The 21,376-nt window shown below is 42.3% G+C and overlaps 1 protein-coding gene across 13 annotated transcripts in view; it reads right to left on the bottom strand.

Annotated features, from left to right (window-relative positions):
* The window catches only part of ncam1a (neural cell adhesion molecule 1a), a 231,098-nt gene that overhangs the window by 33,043 nt on the left and 176,679 nt on the right, over positions 1 to 21,376 (bottom strand). For all 13 annotated transcript variants that reach the window (XM_034607152.1, XM_034607153.1, XM_034607155.1 and 10 more), the window contains 5 exons: positions 16,709 to 16,859; positions 10,324 to 10,508; positions 9,728 to 9,821; positions 6,977 to 7,144; positions 2,649 to 2,774 (listed from right to left, as the gene is read on the bottom strand). In XM_034607152.1, the coding sequence (XP_034463043.1) occupies positions 2,649 to 2,774; positions 6,977 to 7,144; positions 9,728 to 9,821; positions 10,324 to 10,508; positions 16,709 to 16,859 (724 nt within the window). The remainder of the gene's footprint in view (positions 1 to 2,648; positions 2,775 to 6,976; positions 7,145 to 9,727; positions 9,822 to 10,323; positions 10,509 to 16,708; positions 16,860 to 21,376) is intronic.

The following is a 21,376-nucleotide window of genomic DNA, read 5'->3' as shown; positions in this document are numbered from 1 at the left end:
CATGTTTCCTTCAATCGCTTAAAAAGGAAGTTTTAAATGTATTTAACGGTCAAATAAAAGCAGATTCATTTCATGGAGATGGAACCGAGTGCAGAAGGGGAAATAAAACAAACACAAGACGTCGGGGGGGGGGGGGGAAGAAACTTACTTGTAAAAGAATAGCCTGAGAGGTCCAATGGAATAGAGAACAGATGGAAAAACCATGATGACAAAACAATGACACACAGAAAGAGAAAAACAGTGAAATGAGAAATGTGAACAATGAGCGAGGGCAGCTTCGGTCCTGCCACATCATTTACACACTCTGCTCTCGTGTCTTGTTTGACTTCTTTATCTGCTTCTCTTTGCTCCGCAGCTAACTTTCCACTTTGATAATCCCCCGGGAACATTTTAAACTATTCAAATAAGAAATGTGACTTTTAAATGGCTCCACACTCGGATAAGACGTCGTTCAGGCTGGATTCTGTGTTTTCTTTTTCCGGCTGCCAATCTCCCCCCCCCCCCCCCCCCGTGCTACTCTAATGTAATACGGCACATTAAATGATAATCTAAGCTTCATTCCATTTCTGTAAATGATACTTTAAGTAAAGTTTGAGCTTAACCTCACATAAGTTGAACTACTCTAAAGTGAATAAACACACACTTTTCCTGTGAAGCCGGAGAGTGACTCTACTCCACGTTCAGCTTCGGGGATTCAGACAAACTGAGCAGGATGCTGCGAGGGGCTGATTCTACAGAAGCAGAGGGGGGGGGGGGGATGAAGCACAGATGGAAGCACAACACAGAGGCGACTACAAACTAAAAGGAAGATTTATTAATGATGCTGAATAAAAATAGGCCTGTTGTCTTCTACGAGTATTCTGGGTGAACTGGAACTGCGATGGTTCGAAGGATAATTCTGGTTTATCGCGACAAGAGTCACATCTTCTTTGTTTCGCCCATTTTTCCGATCACTATTACATAATTTCACCGAGTTCATGTAGAGGCACTGCTAAAAATAGATGCTAAAAGAGTCAGAGACCAAAGTAAAACAGTAGAATAATTAGACTTGTAAACATCTGTCTAAATTACAAACATTTCAGCCGTGCTCACGTCGGTTTTACTCACAAATAAAGAGGTTTAAATAATCCAGCTAAACTAATAACTCCTTTAAAACCTGTCTTATAATCATAATATGAGAAATTTGAAATTGGCTTTGAAACAATAACAGCACGAGTCTAAAAGTAAGAAGCAGAATTATCCTTTAATCCGAGTTCCTCATCAATATTGAGACGAGCACAGTTTGATACTCTGCTGACATTTCAAATATATCTTATGTCAGTAGTTTCTTCTTATTTTTACAAGTGCGACTAACATTAGGTTTTTTTCACGACCGTCTAAAGCGAGTTGGACTCTCTCTCCGTTCCATTTATTCACAGCTCTCCCCCTGCCTCCTCTAATCAGCTGACAGTCGGGTGTTTACAGTAATCCAATCAGACTCAGCCGTTATCTCAATTAGCCAATAATGCCGCTGCTGTCAAACTTTAAATCTGCTCTCCTATCTCGCTGTCAGCTGTCATTTCAGTGATGTGCGGCGACCCTCCTCCTCCCCAATGACTTCCAGTCTCCATATATACATCACACTATGCTATTCCAACCCATATCATCATAAAAAAACAATGTGCTATGAAACATATGGAGCAACAGCTGCAACCATCTTGTTTTTATACATGAGATGCTCAAGGGCACATTAACCCTAACCCCCCTTTATAGACTCTATTTGCAAGTTAAAAGGTGAAAAGTCTATTAACTTATCAGTCGTTACATTAAACACATACTGGACGAGTGTAAACTAGATCCAGGAGATCTTTGTTTTACATTGTGGAGCCGCACTCAGTTTCTGGACCTCTATATGAACTTGTTTATTTTCTACATGTCGTTTTTGCACATGCGCGGCTGCACATCTTTGCTGTCAGCTTACAGATTCTGCAGTTTGAGTAACACAGCTGCGATGTTCAAGAAGAGAACAGAAATGGTGAGAACGCAGAAGATGACAGGAAAATCCAGTAATCTGGTGCAGGTGCCGCGGTTGATGAGCAAATGCAACACGGTCAGAATCTCCTCCGATACACCTGAGAAGCAGGTGTTCTCCTTGTATCTCTCTGGCTCTGGTTGAGATTTTTCCTTCAAAACGCAATTGAAATATCCAACATTTCATCTCTGACATGTTATCACTGTCCCTGAACTATAAATACAGAACCGCCACTTCACACTGAAGTATAAATCAGCCTCAGAGACGCGACTCGGCGGCTGGGAAGCTAAAGCTCTGCAACAAACCGGAGGGGGAGGCGAGGTTTGACTCACACGTTGCACACGATCGGCCGAGGATGGATTCAGAGGTCACACGTTTGCAAAGTTAACACCATTAACGAAGATGATTAGAGGTGGCAATGGCTTCATGAATTATCGCTCCTTCTAGCCCTGGATGGGGAAAGGCCTGCGCTGGGGGCTTGGCGTGAGAATAGAGGAGCGAAGGGGGTGAAAGCATCTGGGCTCAGCTAGACACGAGCAGGCGGTGGAGGTGAGAATTAGCTTCAAAGTGTTGCGGGGGGGTCAGAGGAGCGCTGACTTCAGAACGGGGACACGGGGCGGAGAGGGGCAGTACTTACGGACTGGCTCCGTCTTGAAGGTCTTGGCCTCGCTGCTCTCGCCTTCGCCCTTGCCGTTGATGGCCGACATCTTGAGCTCGTAGGTGGTCTCTGGTTTCAGGCCAACGATGGTGATCCTGCTCGTGTCTGTCGGGGGGGAGAGGACGGTGTTATTCCATGCAGGGGAACAGGGAAACAACTTCAGTGTCACCACATACACACGAAACTTCTTTAACCCCCAAAAAACAGAAATAAACATTAAAAATAAGAATTTAAAGTTAAAATAAATGATGTTTTTTCTTCTCGGTCAGACAGTTTTTAACCAGTTCCACCAAAATAGACTCAGAATTTGATTTCTGATCATACAACGTTTGTTTTTGGTTTGTTTTTCACCTTCTTGATTCTGTGTGATACAAAATCTTTATTTTTACAATGATATCACGTGAAATCCAGGAAGACTTGCAGCCTGTGGACGTTAATGAGGATCCAACAACAGGATAAGGAACCGAACCCACAGAATTCACTGGGCTCATTCAGTATTGATGAAAAGATGTTGGCAGGTTGCAGAGATGGAATTTAGATGAAAATGTAAAACTTACACACTGAAACGAATTCACCGCAAACAAATGCATGTGCTTTGAGGTATGAAAACGTCTTTTGGTTAATGAAATGTATGTTATTGCATTAATCACCGTCATTTGCACCGATATCTATGAGCGATGCAACCTGGTGCAGCTTGATTGAAGTTAAGGGGACGATTGGGACTCAGCCAGCCACTTCACTTCATGTTCTCCTAGGTTTCTATACTTCCAGCACTGACAGAAACATCTGCCTGAGACATTTTCATTCATCCTGTACATGCGGCAGTCGGCAGGTCACCGCAGGTAAACTGCAATATTCTCCTGATGGGATTATTCCCGGGGACTCGGTGACAAACGGGAGCAAAGCTGCACACAAACAGCCTCAGAATATTACAAATGCAGAGGGAAGTTTAATGACAGCCAGCGAGGCCCAGAGGCAGAGCAGAGCAACATCGTGAAAAAACAAACGCCAATAAAAAGGGAAAAAAGGTCTAATTACAGTGGGACTCTGTGGTTTAATCGTTACTGGTTTTACTGTAGGACAATAAAGATCAATTATAACACAAAGGGCGTTAGGTGCATTAGACGCAAGCCGGCTCCCTTCAAATGTCATTTCAAGGGTCGAATCAATTTAGATAGTAACAAGTAGGAATTTTGACAACCTTCAAATATAATACATATAATCTAAATAATTCCGTAATGTGTGAATTTAGGGGGAAAAAGAATAAAAATGTCCTGATTAAAATGTACTCGGTTACATTTCATTAGACAGACGGAGTAATTTGCATATTAGTCGACGCCACTGAGATTTCAATTAGGATACAAACACACATATTATACATAAATGTGCTTCCTGACTTCTGTGTGTGTGTGTGTGTGTGTGTGTGTGGGGGGGGGGGGGGGGGGGGGGGGGGGTGAAGGAGCCACTCAGCTGATATCACACTGCGCGATACACAGAATGGTAATTTCATGGATGAAAACAAAATTCAAGACCCAAAGGAGCTGAGGAGCGTTTCCTGATTATTGTGACACAGGGAGAGAAAATTTCTGAATGCGTTTTTTTTACGTTAATGTCTCAATGAGAAGGACGTCGGGAATATGAACCGTGCATGAGCGACTGCTCCGGGGGAAACTGGGTGCACATGTGTTCACAACTGGCTGAAACCAGTCGGAGTGATTCACCAGTGATTAACACAGCCTGGTTCCCACAGCTTCCCTGAAAGGTGATCTGCACTGGACCGACTGAATCGGACTGATTTTTAGTACATGTTAATCACGGTACCGCTGCAGCACATGATTACCGCAGCAACCTCGAGTGTGTACTTCACAAATTAATGGAGGCGAATCGGGTCGGTGGTGCTCACGTCATTGAAGAAGTAACCAACCGTTGTGCTTGTGTGGATTTCGATCAATTAACAATCAAAGGAGCAGACTGCAAACACTGTGCGTTGTTAACAAGCCTTGTTGGTTCTGATCTCGTTAAGTAGTTTGAGATAAGAACAGAGCATTAGACCAGAGTCATTAATTAATGTTTTACAAATCACAAATGACTTTGTTCATCACCACTTCTGCTGTAGAATCAAAATGACACTTGTTTAATCAAGAAAATATAGGATTATGTGGCTATGTACCACTTTTATTTTCTGTTTCTACTCTTTCTTTGTATATAATTTCCAGCATAAGAAAGATATTTGACCTGAAGCTTTTACGTATGAGCACAGAGGGTAAAGCCAATGTTCAGGGGGTAGAGAGAGCCGTCCATGAACTAACATGTCGCTGGTTCGATCCTCAAACCTTAAACTTTGTTTATTCTGAAGTACCGAGGGTGTATGAATGGTGGTTAATAGAAAGAAGGGCTGTGTCAATGTCTGTGTTGTCGATAAGACTGGAAAGGTCCTGTGTAAATACAGTCCAATATACAGTGGAGTAGGTTATGGGCCCATAGGGATGACTGTGGTTTCAGTTTCTGGCAGAACTATGTTTAAACATGCGATGGCAGCTCTGACAACTGAAATAAACACTTTCTATTTGAACATTTCATTCATTTTACTGGTTTTTATCACAACACATTCTCCTGTTCATTCCTGGCACTGTATCCTAAATAATCTTCCTCTATAATCCAGATTTTCCAAATCAGAATTTTATATTATAAATATCTGAGAGGACATGTATGCCCTTTTTTGGGGAAAAGGCTTTGCTTCATGTTAAGATGTGGATTAGGTGATGTGGTCTGTATTTGTGGCAACATTCACTTGTTGTTGTGTGGGTGCATGTGTTTTGTTTTTCCGTGACAGGCGGCTCTTGGGCCTTGAGCTGACAGCGCAGCCTGTCACCCGCTGACGGATACGTCCCGTGTGGCAGACAGGACAAGAAGCATCCAGATTTGTGAGCGCCGCGGACCCTCGGTGGGACGCTGGATATTATCTGGGGCCTGTCAGTGTCTGAGCAGACTGTCATTTAGGCTGCACTGTGTTCCACCCCTCCTCTTGACATCAGCTCCTGTCATGTTTGGATTAACTCTTGTTGCTAGCGCGAGTGTGTTTTTCTGCAGCTCTGGCTCATATTTCCTTCGTGTGGGAGCTGGAGTCAAAAAGAAACAGACAGAACAATGGAGGGGAAAGCTGATGCTTGTGATGCGTCTGCAGACAGCACAGAAATCACCGACCCTTAACAGAGACTCTAACAACGTCCCTCGCTTCCACTTCACTTGATTAAAAGAACAATTTGTGACTTTTCAGGGGAAATCAAGGTGAGTGGTGGCGACTCGGGGACGAATTCAACAACTGAATCCTCACTCTGCATCACAGGAGGTGCTTTTGTTCTGCCACTAATGACAAAGTACGATACTAGATAGAGCTCGTTAGGACATTTTGTTATGATCCGCTCATCGAGTGGACTCAATGGAGACGTTGTGAACAATTGGACTCTGAGTCTGGAGTTTGTTTTTATATCCAGTTTTAGTTTTTAACTTCTTTTACTTTGTGTCCCACCTTAATGTGGAGATAGGAAATGATCATTTTAGCATTTTAGCTCTGTAATTTTCATACTAACACACCTGAAAACACACATAACCACCATGTAAACCTTCATTTGCTGTTGGCTGCTAAGTTGCAGATAATTCTACAAACAAGGAAGACCAACCATTTCTTTTCTTGGACCTAAAATGAGGTGGACACATTATTGAAAGTGTTAATGATGCTTTTTTTTTGACTGATCAGAACCAATCACAAAGCGAATGTGGGTGACCGAGTCATCATCTCCCTTTCTGCCCGCTCAGACACAACCCCACGGTTTTCAAACTAAATCGGGGCATTTCCAATTTTCTCCATTTTAGGCCACTAAAGACTTCAACCTCTTTTTGACTAGGCCCTAATTTACAGTCCCCAGTTAATCGGTCGCTCTGCAGGGCGAAATCCTGGCAATCCATTGGTCAGTTTGAATGATAAACCCTTCTAAAGACCTGTTAGAGCCAATAGAAGGGAGAGGTCCAACCTACAAATACATGAAAGGAACACAATTCAGCAACAAAGAGAATGCAAATGCAATGAGTGCAGAGACAGGCCGTACCACAGAGTACATATATTACATTAGTACTACTACTCCCCCTGGACACAAACACTAGATATTAAATATTGAAACTCCACCTGCATCTATTTGCTTTGTCTGCGTTTCTTTTCCAGTTAAAATTGTAAATCTATGATCTACAGCTCAGATTTCTTCACTTGCAGCGTCCGATGAACTTCAGCGGAGGAGAGAACTATGACTCACCGTCGTCGGCTTCATACTCCCTGCCAGTCCAATCCTGGCCGGGCAAACGCCATTCCACCTTGTACTTGGTGATGGGAACCCCTCCAGTGGCGTCGGGCTCCTCAAACACGGCCACTGCTGTGCTCGAGAAAGGTTCCACATATTGAATTTCTGGCGATGAGGGCACATCTGCAACGGAGAAAGACAAAAGTAAAAATGTTATTTCTTCTCAAAAGCTGTGTCCAATACAAAAAATACAATAAAAGACTTGAAATGTGACCATGTAGTAACTACGTGTATCTCCTCGTATAAAATGTTCAAGAAACAACTTGGCACTAAAAAGGCAATCTCCAATATTCTTTTAAATAAATGTAAGTTTTACAAAAGGCTCATAAACTCTTTCTCACATTTCCCTGTGATAGCATCTCTACTGTTCCTGGCATTAATCTCTGTATATCTTCTCTCCCTTAAAACTATTGCTATGAAAACACGTCTCACTTACCACGGTTAAATAAAAAAAATTGATTATCATCACTGACATCTAGAGGCCGTCAGCATATCTGTGTTTTCATTTAAGAGCTGCTGATTCATTTAACATGCTTTAGCAATTCCTATTCCTAAGTTTTAATAATACTTTTATAAATAGACTTCCTGAGTAAATACAACTTTACTCAAAACCCCTTTTCTTCTCATTCTTGCTCATATGTTCGATCTATAAAGCACAATATGACTCTTCAGACACATGTTGCATCATTACAGTATTAAAATGTGTTATTGTGCTTGAACCCTTGAAATGAAGCTCTAATCCATCAAAATAAAACAAAGATGCAGTTGTCAGTGTTGCTCCTGTGTTTGTGCTGAAGGAGAATTGCATTAAAAAGCATCAGGGGCCAGTCAATGCAACACCTGCCGCTCAGAATCAGCAGCTTTCACAACTGAGCTGCACCACGCTCCTCTGTTCCGCCCCGAAGCTCGGGGGTTTGCAGCAACAGCTTTCCTCGCTGTGCTCTTTGCAGATAAGACTGAGGGTCACAGCCTGCAGAGCTGAGCAGCCGTCTGACGACACTGCAGTACCTCGTTCACGCTACTGGGGGGGGGGGGGGGGGCCCGGTTCTGACCTGACCATGGTAGTCAATGTGTCGGGAAGTCCGTTCAGCGCTTCCATTCCAATTTGGTTAATTTGCAAGAAATCTGATAAACCGAATTTGTCGGAAGCATGATTCTTAATGAGTTAATAGAAAAATCTATGAGAAAATCCATCAGCTGCAGAGATTTTTAAAGTTGCGGATCACGTTCCTGCTCTCCAGGGGATGAACCTCTTTGATTTCACTGACCTCCTTTCGACGCACAGCGAAAGTGCGTCGTCTGTTCCATTGATCGCGATGGGGCTGTTGGGTGTTAATGAACAGTGAGGCCCTCTGGGGCTCGAACACTGGAACCTCACCGCTTGTTCATTACGAAGCAACGCTGGATGTTTATCTCTATATGCTAAATGGCAACGGAATAAACTAATCACCAATCAATTTATCTGCAAACTTCCTGGAGCCACAAACAGCAACACAACAGATAATGATTCCTCCCACACGATCATATCTGGCTTGTGTATGATTATCTTGTAACACTAAAGAGGTCTTTTTCTCACCATACACGTCATTGATGGATAAACGTACAAAATATACCTATGAAGGAGACCCCACTGTATTTATAGGGTGTATTTCCCGGCTCTGGTCTGAAGGAGACGCTTCAGGCATACTGACGAGGTTACGCAGCAAATGAGAAAGCCGAAAAAGAAAAACACCTCAAAGGGCCGACAATGTATTACTGAGTGGCAGCGGAGGTTGTCAGTCCAATTAATTTAACCGCACTGTATTTAGTCAGGGTCCTGAGTGACTGGCCTCCTCTGATGGGTCCAAAACAATTAGCAAAGCAAATGAAGCTAACAAAAAACACAATCTTTAGGACTTAAAGGACAGTTCCAGAGGAATTTGGATGTTTGCCCACACTTCCTAACTGGTCTGTGCTGGGGAGCGCCTCATAGTGGCAGTGGGTCAGTGCCTATAACCACTGTGAATAAATATAAGTGAATGGAAAGGTGGTCTCATCATTTTCGACCCCGCTGCATATAGCACATCACACATTGCCCCGTTTGACTGCCTTAAGAATTGACTTTAACATTGTATCCATAACATCTAATGGGCCTTGGTCCTGGTTTTACTGCAGAGCTCTAAAAGTCCTGGGAATTAAACTTGACCTTGGAACGATCACTTAGTCGAGGGTGGTTGGATCAGGGGAGTTTGACTTGAAATGTGAAGGGTGGAGGAGGTTCGGATGTTATTCGTTCATCATGTACTGATAATGTGACTGATCACAACTCAATATCTCAATTATTTAGGGATTGCAGAGTCCTCAAGTTTAAATTTAAGAAGAAGAAGACGTCCAGTGCACAGGTTGGGGGGGAGTTGTTGCCCCAAGCAAAGGGGGGAGGCGTTGTACCTGACCGCTCTCATCATACTTACACTTATATCTATGATCACAAGCTCTGAAGTCGTGAACAAAAGAATGAGATTGCGAATACAAGCAGCCAAAACTAGCGGACAGTGGAGGGGGTAGACCTAGAACTCCCTGGAGGGGTTACATATCCCAACAGGCCTGGTGGCGCCTTGGGATCCCCAGGAAGAGCTGGAGAGTGCGGTCGGCTCCCTCCGCAACCCGAGAACGGATGAGCGGAAGACAACGGCTGGATGGATAAGAATGAGGTTTCACTTGACAAACCTGCTTGGATGAGAAGGAATTCCTTGTGCTCGGTGCCCATTGCATTTCCTGCCGTGCAGTTGTAGCTCCCGAAGTCACCGGAATCAGGGGTAATCTGAGGGGGAAGGAGTAAAATAAAACAAGTTTAAAACCTCAGACAAACATTGAACAAGAAAAGGATACAACTAGGAAAACGAGTGAAGGATGTAATTCATTTAGAAGTTCAGTCATGACTAATCACAAGTGAGTGATTCCAGAGAAGCACAGAACTCGGTTGTAGGAACTGATCTTTATCCACTGGTTCGTTGACATCAATATCTATCACTCCGTACTTAAAGATGCAGTTATAATCGTACTCGTTGCTTATTCCTGACACTCACTTATTCTCAGTTGAGGCGAGTTTATCGATTTCATTCATGAGTAGGAAATAGAAGTTTCCTTTTAAACTGACAAATATCCAAAGCCAAAGTGAAAAGCCTTGTTGTTTTAAATGTAATTGCCTCTAAAGGTTGGTTTTGTAAGTAAAAAGCTGTAACTACAGACAAGAGCTGTGATATTATCTAAACGCTGAAAACACTGTAGTTTCCAGTGACTTGCAAACAGCAGGAACTGCAGACCTCCAGGTTGCTGCCGGTCGGCGTGTTGTAGATCTTGATGTTGGTGGCGTTGGCGCTGGGCAGCGGCAGGTCTTCTCTGAACCAGACGACTGACGCTCCGGGGTGAGCCTCCACCTCACAGCTGATGTTGGCTGTGTTTCCCTCCCACGTGTACGTCATCACCCCACCCAGGATCTTTGGAGCATCTGCAGCAGCAAAGGGAAAAGGAGAGTGAAGACGGTAAAATGTCACAGCCGGCCTTTGTTTAATTAACCCATGACACCAGATACAAAAATTAAGACAACACCATCAAGATTGATCTATTTTCTACCAAACTCCATGTTTACAACACATTGTTTTTTTATATTTATAAAAGTGATCGATAACGAGACAGGAATTGGTCCAATTATCACTTTTCTCCTTCAAGGGTTTGAGTTCTATTTAGTAAAGTAGAAAAGATTTGTATTTTTACTTCAAGTAACCGAGTACTTCCTCCATCTCTGGACTACAAGACAGTATTTTTCCCACACTGTCGTCGTGCTGACATCGTGGTGAATAAACTATAGAACATCTTGGATTTGGCTTCAATAAAACCCGTCATCTTTTACAAACTGCCTTTTTGAATGGAGAAGTCAAGATGCGTCTTGGATGTGCATGAACTCGACGTCCTGCTGTGACTGGCACCGGGTTCGGTTCTACCTTCAGGGGGTTTTGTTAGCGGATCTCCAGAAAGGCTTCACTCAGCCTTAGTTTGAGCCGGAATAATGTTCCTCAAAAGGAGTAAAATATTCACCAGTACAAAGCTGTTTTTATAATCTCACACCAACTCTGCTCTGTTAGTTTCTAAACCCTTTTAATACAATAAACAATATACAACTCGTATCGTTTCTGCATGAGAAATCCCCAGGATGCAGAGGAGCGATGCAGCTGAGCGACGCCACACTGATTCCTTCATTACAGGAGCAAAGCACCTCCTCTTTTCAGCATCTCCAGGATCTGCCGGTGGGAAACTTTCCTTTTGGAAATCTGCAGCTTCACAGAATATTATAATCTTATGGTTGTATTCACGTCACGTTTTTATACTATTTTGGGGCTGAGGTCTTTTATGGTATCCATTTAAGTTTTTAAAGGCAATGCTGGGTTTTTTATGGGACCTTAAATTGCTTCTTTTTTTTTGGGGCCCGTTTTACTTGCGACGAAAGGTAAATGCGACGTTTTACTGCGAGATGCTGCAGCAATTACAAAAACGTCAGTGTCTCACGGGGCTGAGTGTCATTATTACACAGGCAGTCTAATCCACGCACAATCACAAGTGTGCAACATTAATAACAACACTGTAAACTGTCAGGTCCAATAGAAAATGCAACTGCTTCTGCCAAGGAGGTGATTTGTTCTCTGTCCGTTTGTTTGTCAACAGGATTCCGCACAGAAATATACTAAATGGATTTCCCACGATACTCGGTGGAAGGATGAGACGTGGGGGCCCGAGACAGATCCCATTACAGTTTGGAGAGGAGCCAGACAAACCAGGGCGGATCAAGGTATTTATTTTTCCACTTTCTTTGACATTTTCATCAATTTCCCAGGAAATAATTCACGGATCTTGATTAAAAAACAAAAACGTTGGACTGAATTTGATGAAAACACACGTCACTGCTCCTGTTCTATATTTGCCTTAGTTTCTGGGCATCGTTGTTGAAAAGCACAAGAGGCTAAAACAGGAGGTGATTGTTTTCCCGTGTTGTTTTCTTTCGTCGTACCTTTGCTCACATCACCGAGCAGCTACTCACGGATGCAGTGAAGTAGGCTTTTGTTCCCGAGTGCTGGGAAACGCTGTGGCCTCTGATACTGTCGGGGTTTTTGTTTTTTAGCTGTGACCCTGGATCCTTGAAAGCTCTGCAGTGCACGGTTGCTATGGATTGATGATGAGGACGAGTCCAAAGAGGCTCCTTCACCTGAAGCCACTCGCTCACTCACTGCTTGTTATCAGTGTTGCTGTGGGGCCTCATTGACTTGCTTAAGTCCCTGTGACCTGTCTGTTTCATACCTGAAGGCTGAAGTCTCAGTGTGTTTACCTTCACACTTATGCTCCAATATCATTCTGGGATATGACAATATTCAGTCTTTTTTATGCATCATGTAAACAGCATAATGTTTTGGGGTATTTTCCAAATTTAACCTTATTTTAAATTGAGCATTTTCCAATTAAGACAAAAATCGGGTTGAGCACAAACAAACTACACAACAAGCTTCAAAATCCATATTTAAAAAAATCTTTGAAAACTTGGATATAATTCCTCCATCAAGCAATAAAGTGGTGTAACCATAGTGCGTCTGCAATGAGGGCTTTTTCCATTCATCAGAGTGTGTGTGGCTGTATTTAAATAGGACTATTAGTGGCATATCAAGTTTTTTATTATTTTTTATAACCAATTAAGGAATAAATCCCTGTACACGTTCAGGCTCAACTGACGCTGATTCTGCCTCCCCAGGGACAAGATACTGAGAAAATGATCATTCTAGTGGAATTTCTTTGGGATAAAAATGCTCAGACTTTAATATATCTACGATGCACATCAATGGTTTTTCTGCTATTTCTTAAAGTACGGGTATAATCATTGCTAAACTGTTGCTATCTGCAAATGTAGAGAAAACCACATAAAGAAAATGCAAAGTATAATTAGCGACTGCTGTGATGCACCGTAAGTTTAAAGGATCTAACTGCGAAGCCATCAGGACGGAGGCGCCTCCCCGAAGCGACCTGCTTGCACCTCGCTCATACTTTTCATTCGACTCGCTCAACAAACCTCGACAGCTGACGAAACGGAGCCGGAGCACAGGAGACATTAACACTTTCCTGTATCAGTCCTTCAGCAGCAGACCCAGACGCCCTCAGCCCGGCTAATAGGATCACGCTGTGCAGCAGATAGGAAGTTCCACCCTTAGATAACGCCTTCATTCTGTGAGTGGGCGAGCGGCGATAGAGGACAGAGAGCGGGAGCTCTGCTCAAGACAAAGCACCTTCTCTTATCGATAATTGCTTGGCAACAGTGAATCAGCTACCTGATTATTCGCTGATTACTAGAGCTAACTGCGAACCCCTCAAACAACTCTATCAATGCTGCATTGTGATTATATCTCTCAGCAAATTGCTGGCACATTGAGAGCAGAGCATATTAATCCAATTAAGCATTTGTTGGGATTTATATTTTAATTTTTTTACCAATTTAACATCCGGCAGATTTCAGAATGAGATCAAGTACGATTTGGCTTCAGCTCCATGTTTATCTGCTCCAAAAACATGTGTTGATTGAGGTGATGAACTGATGGGAAAATGGCACAGAGCTCATGTACTTGGCGTATTTCGATGGTACAGTATGTTAGTATTGCCTCAGGATAGCTAATGTTAAAATATGCAGTTCTGTTTCGCCCCTGTACTCCAGCACATTTAATTTAAAATAAAACAGTAAGAATGAGGTTAAAGTGCTGAGTTTAACCTGAATTTCAGGCTGTTTTCATCCACAACAAATGAACCGTGGAGAAAATAAAGATTTTTTGATGCTAAGCTGCGGACGATAAAAAAAGAAAAATCCACTAAACTGTTTACCTAAGATGGATTTGAACACCACCGAGCGATTTAACCTCGCCATCACCGTTACATTTGAAATTTGGCAAAACAAAGAAAAACATGAACCTCCTAATACTTGAAGACTGTTGTTACTTGGCAGCAAAGCGGAAAATAATACAGCCACTAAAATTACCCTCTCCGCCTCTTGCAGTCAAGCAGATGTGGAAAATATAATTTACACTTTATTACATTCCCGCCCTGCAACCTTCAAACAACATTACTGGCATCAAGATGGTTCGGTTAGGACATGAAATACCCTCTGATAATATCCAGCTGGGGTTTGATGCATGTTCTCTCTCTCTCTCTCTCTCTCTCTCTCTCTCTCTCTCTCTCTCTCTCTCTCTCTCTCTCTCACGTCATACCTGGAACGTCACGGCTCTGCTGGAGCCGACACTTTCGTCCCCATGGAAACGAGTCACTGTGGCACCAAGCAAACTCCGCTCTCTCTCACCTATTATTCATCCCCGGAAACGAAGGTGACTGCAAGTAGCAGTGTCATGTCATAATGCTGCATATTGTTCAGGAGAGGATTAAAGAGCGGTTCGAATATATTCGTTAAAACAGCATCTTTAAATAACTCCGGAGCAGTAACTCACTGGTGTCTTTGTGTAAACTGGACAAAGATAACGTATGGATTAACGTGAAAGTAGAAATATAATAACCTTGTTTCCCTGGAATTTAATTTAATGTGGGAATTGTGCAGGATGGGTAAAAACAAAACTTATAACTTATTATAAGATGTACATTTTTGTTAAGAATTATCAATTAACTGTGAAAACACACAGAAAATAATCTAAAATATTGTGTTTTGCCCCAAATCTGTTAAAAGATTTACCTTTTTTGATTCTCTTCTGTTTGAACTTAAACGATTTACTGAGATTAGCTGTTTCTGTTTGTTTATGTGGCCTTGATTGTTTGTTGTGTTTATGTAATATATATATAATTTACGTAATGTGTATGACTGTGTGTGGTGGACGAAGGAAGAATAGATAATGCTAATACTGGTGCTAATGGGGATCCTCAGAAAGTAAGAAAGCGCCATCACAAGCTTTTCATGTGACCGTACTCATATTTAAGGGCCTCTTTTATAATTTTTTAAAAGTAATTGTCTGCAAAATAATTGTAGATTAACGAGCTGAAGCTGTTGCTTCAATACATCAATACATTCGTGCAACTGTTGAAACGCAGCCTGTTGCACCAGCTGGGAGGTTTTAAACGAAGCTTCCTGTCAGAAGGAGTCAGACACATAAATAACAGTAGCATTAAAAGTATTAAAGTATTAGTGCAAACTCTCTCCACCATCCCAGGAACATCATATACTTTAAAAGTTCGAGTCTTCAAACAAACCTCTGAAATTAGGAAGTTTTTGGCAGCAAGACAAGTGGCACGGGGCCTCATTAGGGGGCTTCTAATTCTAATCATCTGTTCTCGGGGGTCCCCCCTCATCTCGGGGGCCTGAAGGCATTTGCTTGCCTTGCCTGTGCTGCTGCCTCTGCCAGTAGTTTAATGTGTTAATCTCTGCTATAACTTACTAAGAATTAGATTGCACCGCATGAGCACTTTACAACAAAGAGTCGAGATAAAACTCACATGTAGCCGATAAAAGTAGTTCCCTGTTAAAAGGTTACGACGGTGGAACAGTGAGAGGAAAGGTTACGACGTTTTGTGTAAAAAAAAGGAACCAGAGGAACAAATAGTTTGATGTTTACACCGGGAGCACGTTTCCTGTGACAGACGACATCTCTTAACATTCATGATGACAGGGGACACGCGTGGCTGCCTTTGTGCTGCACGGTTATTTTACGCCGCTTCATTTCACACGAGATGGGAGATGTTCTCTCGATGATAAAACAACCATGTTGGCCTGTTCGTTTATTTTACAGCAGTGTCTTTCTCTTCATTTTTTATCAGAATATGCAGTTGGTAAAACACTCCTCTGCAATGAGGTTTGATTCCAGTCGTCTCAGTTTTAAGGCAGAGTCTAGGCAAACTATTTCACATGCACTTATTTCTCATATATCTTGAAATCCTCTTCACATCCCGAAAGAAAAAGCTCAGCGTCATGTTAGTGTAACGACGGGTCACATGCACAAAGCAGCACATTTAATGGGATATTTGAACAATCAGACTTTTGTTCAGCTGCTGCAAAAGGCTGCAGAGCTCTGTCTGGAGGCTGAATGGGCTCAGACTCTTTGTGAAAGCAGCAGAAAACATCTGCGTGACACAACGTACTCACATTAAAGATACGCTGGGAGAAAGATACCATCATGCAGTGCAGGGGCAGGACGGCTGTGGTTTAAATAAAGGGGCGTGAGGGTAAAGCTCTGTGTTAGCACCTCTGTTGATTCCTCTGTGCACCTTCCCACTGGTACATTCAACTACTAATAAACAAAAGTGCTGCAGGGTGACGTCAAATGCTGTTTTTAGGTAATAAAGCAGAAACAGGTGCATGAAGGAAATGTCTGGAGACAAAAAACCATCAGCTCCAACTCCTGGAACGCAGCGACCATCAGAATCTGATCAGAAGATTCTCCGGTCTACTATTACTGACTCTCGAGAGCTTGGTGACATTTGATTTGAAGACACTTCTGGATCCCTGCTGCACAGTTTCCTTAAGAAGAATCCCTTTACTTTATCTTAACTTTAATACTTTGTCTTCAATGAATCGTTAAACATTTTGGAGAAGTGTGTTTCTTTTCTTTCTGAGATTGGGAGATAAATGTAAAAAATGTGTTGACGGCTGTGAAAAAACCCAAAGTGTGGAGTCAGGCGACTTACAGCGAACTTCCAGGTGCATGTGCTGGTTGTCCTGGCCGATGGAGTTGCTGGCGGTGCAGAGATACTGGCCGGCGTACGTGAACTGCACATTTTTCAAGGTGAGAGAGGAGATCCGCGCGTGGCTGCGCACCACGATGTTCCTGTCAAGGCTCTGTGGAGAACAGGAAAGAAGGAGAGAAGGGAAATTATTCTCACTGTCACATTCTTGTAGAAATAAATGCAAGTCTTGCTACTTTCCCCTCAGCTTGTTCGTGAGGGCTTTTTATATTTGTTGGTTTTCCTGCAGGAGAACCAGGGAAATGATGGGATTAGGTTTCTGGTTTGGACAAACACAGATGATGGGAAAGGAAGCTGATGGAAAAATTAAAACACCTTTTGATTGATGTGATGAAGTTACAATGTCAATGAGCTCCTAATAAAACAGCAGAGACGGAATATATAGTTGCGAAAAATATAGTCAAAGATAGGACTGGTGTTGCTCCACATTTTTCTTATTGTGCAGTAAGTGGCACACACACACACACATGCACAGAACGAGGAAGCTGCAGAACTCAGACAGGAGGGTTCGGTATTTTTATTACATCTTTTGATGATAAGAAAAATAGAAAAAACACACACCAGCCTTTTTTCCTTTAGAGTGCGGCCAAGTTCCACACACAGTAACATTTACTCCATAAAAAAAAATGTCAATCCTAAAAAAATCCAACAAGAATGTTCTCCGTCTCTCGCACATATAAAAAACATCATGTGCATTATGGGAACAGAGGAAAATGTCCCTGCATCCGCCTGGAACTCAGCCCTGACCCATAAAGTGCAAAGCTCCTCCAGTTTGCTGATTAGCGTCGTGTAGCTGCAGGTTTACACTCACTCTGATTGCAGTTGGAACGGTGTAATTGCAGTTGGGGACAAGCGACTTGTTAAAAACTTGCTTTTATTTTCCTCGGCAGGCCGCATTTATCGCTCTGCCTGCTTAGTGGCACCGGCTGTTTCGGGGGTAAGCAGGATCCCCGAGGACGAGATCTGCCCGCTCCCTGCACAGGTGGGCAGGCGACATCCGACTTCACCCCCCCCCCCCCCGACCTCACCTGCCCTGTGTAATCGTGCGCTGGAGCTTGATGTTACAAAATACAGAGGACGAGGAGGCCAAAGGACAGAGTGGTTTGTTTTCTGGTGACATTTTGAACATATTCACGCGGTCTACGTTTTGTATTTTGTGTGCCGTGGTTTCCTGAAACTCTGCCGCAGAGACACCGACACCAAGGAGAGTCGTGTACACTGAAACTCTGTCGCTGTTAAAAAATACAGCAACAGCTTTTCTCTCCTCTGGGCGACCGACAGTTCCAGCCAACAGGGGACATACATCTTCCGCCGAGCTGCCACAAATTTTCTATTAATATTTCAGGCATTCTAGGTGCTTCAGCATTTATGTTTTTATAAATAATTGAATATTTGTTGTATTAGCATTAAGGCGTGAGCTGTTATCCCTTTTTTTCGAGAGCGGGGATGGTGCAGATGTGGCAGAAATATTTCTGCTTGTTTACAGAACATCCCGGGGAGTGTCCTGGAACATTTAGAAAGGGCAACATTAATCTTGTCTCAGTGCGGTGACACAGGAAGGAGCCGCACCGTGGGCACAATGTCCGAGTGTAAACAGGACACAGGTAAATGGAGAAAAATGTTTTAATAACACGGCAGAAGGGGAAGTGAAGGTGATTGATTCGCTGATTAATTCCAATAATTGATTTACGATTTCCGAGCAGATAAATAATCACGTGTGACGGGTAATGGGAAAGCATGGACTTGATTTTTTTCAGTTTCCCTCTGCTTTGCTTTTGACTGGGTTATGTAATCTGTCAATACATGCGTCTTGCTTGTCACATATTTTGTTCTACACCGTTTACATGAGAGAGAGAGAGAGAGAGAGAGAGAGAGAGAGAGAGAGAGAGAGAGAGAGAGAGAGAGAGAGAGACAGCCTGGCTGCGTCTGTCAGGGAAGGAAACCAGTTCACTCTCTTATGTGCGCTGCTTCAATACATTTTAATTAAAGTTGACACAAGGGGAGCTTTTCTTAGCAATGATGGTGCAAATCGCTTTTTTAAAAATAATTTGTGGAGGATTCTGTTTTTCGGGAGCATATCTCTATCCCCCACAGCAGCCACAGTTAATGCCTCATTAATGTCTCACTGGACGAGAAAGGTATTGTTGAATATTAACTGTGAGCAGGATGTGAAAGACGTCTGTGGCTCCACCTTGGTGACATGAATCATAAAGGTTGGTCTGACGTCAACATTAAACATTTACCTATTACCAGGAAACAGGTTATTAACAAAACGTCCACAGCCACAGTTCCTTCTTTTTTGTGAGATTGCACATTTTCTTTGTGGTGCTTTCACTAATTTGCTCTCATCACCACGCTAACAATGAAATGCTAAAATACTGAGATTTGGCAGATATACTTTGTATAGCATGTGCTAACATTTATTAAGTAGAACTAAATCTGACACAGAAATGAAGCTATTTGGAGGGTTTTGTGTATTTGGTCATTAACCATGTCAAGTCAGAATATGACTATCTGTGCACCATGAAACACTCGTGCCAAATAAAAAAAAAACACTCCAAGTTTTATACAGGCTTTGCTGACAGGTTCTATGACCAATGTATTTCATTAAATTCATCATTTACGTTTCATTTTTAAATAATGAATGGTCCTGGTCAGTACAGATGTGGTTATCTGCAAATCTCCAGCCAGTGGATGCATCACCGTCCTGAGAAGTGAGATCATTAGGAAACTTTTCCCTAAATTGGGATCCAAAACATCTCCTGTGATAAGTTTAGTTTTCCTTTTTTCTAAATTCCTGTCATGGAAAAGCATGATTAGAATAATTAAAGCCGTGTGTCCTCTGGCAGAGCTGGAGGATAACGAGCCGAGCCGACAACGTCCACAACTGGCCACTGTTTGTAGAACAGAGCTCCTGATTAACGAGCTGTCCAATTAGAAGGAAGGATCCTCAAACAGGATGAGTCTCTTAGAGACAATCAGACGGAATAATTGGTGCATTTAAATGGTCTTTGCCCAAAGAGTGAATAATGTTGATGTTCACGGAACCCTGGTGGCTCATGGGGTTAATGAAACGAGCATTAAAATACAAAGCAATGTCCTCTTTCCTGTTATTTATGTAAAATGTTCCTTCAAGTAATTATCCTCAAAGTCTACTAAGTGTTAAAGTGGCTTCAAGATATCCCAGTTTGCAGGATAGGTGCTGATGTTACAGTAAATCCATTAAATTAGTTAACTGAATAAACAGCATTAAACCATGTGATTTGTATATGTTTATCTTCACTTATCAGATATAGAAGCTGTTAAGCTGTTTCTCAGTATTTACACTTTGCAGAATAGAAGCATTCCGTCTTATTTAAGTAACGGGCAAGGTCACACGTTTTCCTCACGAGTATTTCCTGAATGCACGACTCGGTAGTGCTAACGTCGGCGAGGTGATTACAATCAGACCCTGATCTGAGGAGCTGTCTGAAGTGTTCTCCTCAGTGAAATAAAAACAGATTGTAAAGGTTTGAATCTCTCCAGCGCAACACCGGCTTTATTCACCGCGTCGACTCGTATCACACATCCTTGTTAGCGGCCTATGCTTCCAGCCACAGTCAGATCCCAGCATAAAAGTGCGGGCGACTATAGATTAGTTTGATCAATACCGAGCTTTTAGAGGTTATTTCACCGGCAGCTGATTTTTATATGGTGGGCTGCATCGATAACACAATATCTAATGTGGCTTTTAGTTCTAATAGTGCTGCTGCAGAACTATCGACTGATCTTCAGATGCAGAAAAACATGAAAACCGGTCACAGATCATGAGAAAATAGGTTTTTGGAATATTCCTATTTTCACAAGTTTTATCTGCAGGCGACTGAATCAGGTTTTTTCTCCCACACTGTTTTCTCACCCCTGCAGGAACAAAGTGTTTTATTAAAGAGAAAACCAACGTGAGGAAACCTGAGAGGGAATTTACAGGAACTACAAACTGTTAAAGGGCATCGACTACAAACACACTCCTCTACTGACTAAATGTGATATTGAGCTACACTCTACTCCTGCTAATAGCTGGTTGTCTACGAATGGAGAAAACAAAAACACCACCATGAAATAACGTGTGGTCATTTGTCAGTGTCAAGTGATGAAGACTAAATGGAATTTAACGTAACGTGTCTTATACTGGGAGCTGTAAAAGACCAGTAATAAAACCGTCAGACACTAACACACGTGTTCTGCACAGAAACAAATGACCCAACTTGAAATCCAGGTCTGTGAAGTAACACTGGTCACATGCTGGGACGAGAAATTTAAAATGAACTTAATACGACTAAAAACTAAGTAATTCATCACGTTATCGTTCGTTTTTTGAGAAACACAAGTTATAAGAACTAATTTCTCACTTTTACTTCATTGTTATGTGAGTGAAGTGAAGTGAAGTGAATGAAGTGAATGAAGTGAATGAAGTGAAGTGAAGTTAAATTGTTATACACTTGTTGTCAGTTCTGTTATTATTATTATTACTTTGTGTCGGGTAAAGAGTTTGCATGTTTCCTTCCAGTCAAACACCAGAGCAGAGACCTCATGTATAACAGTGTTTTTGCATTTATAATAAAGTTATCTATT

The sequence above is a fragment of the Hippoglossus hippoglossus genome, chromosome 14 (genome assembly GCF_009819705.1).
Source record: "Hippoglossus hippoglossus isolate fHipHip1 chromosome 14, fHipHip1.pri, whole genome shotgun sequence".
Lineage (NCBI taxonomy): Eukaryota > Metazoa > Chordata > Actinopteri > Pleuronectiformes > Pleuronectidae > Hippoglossus > Hippoglossus hippoglossus.
This window is presented reverse-complemented; position numbering and strand designations above follow the sequence as displayed.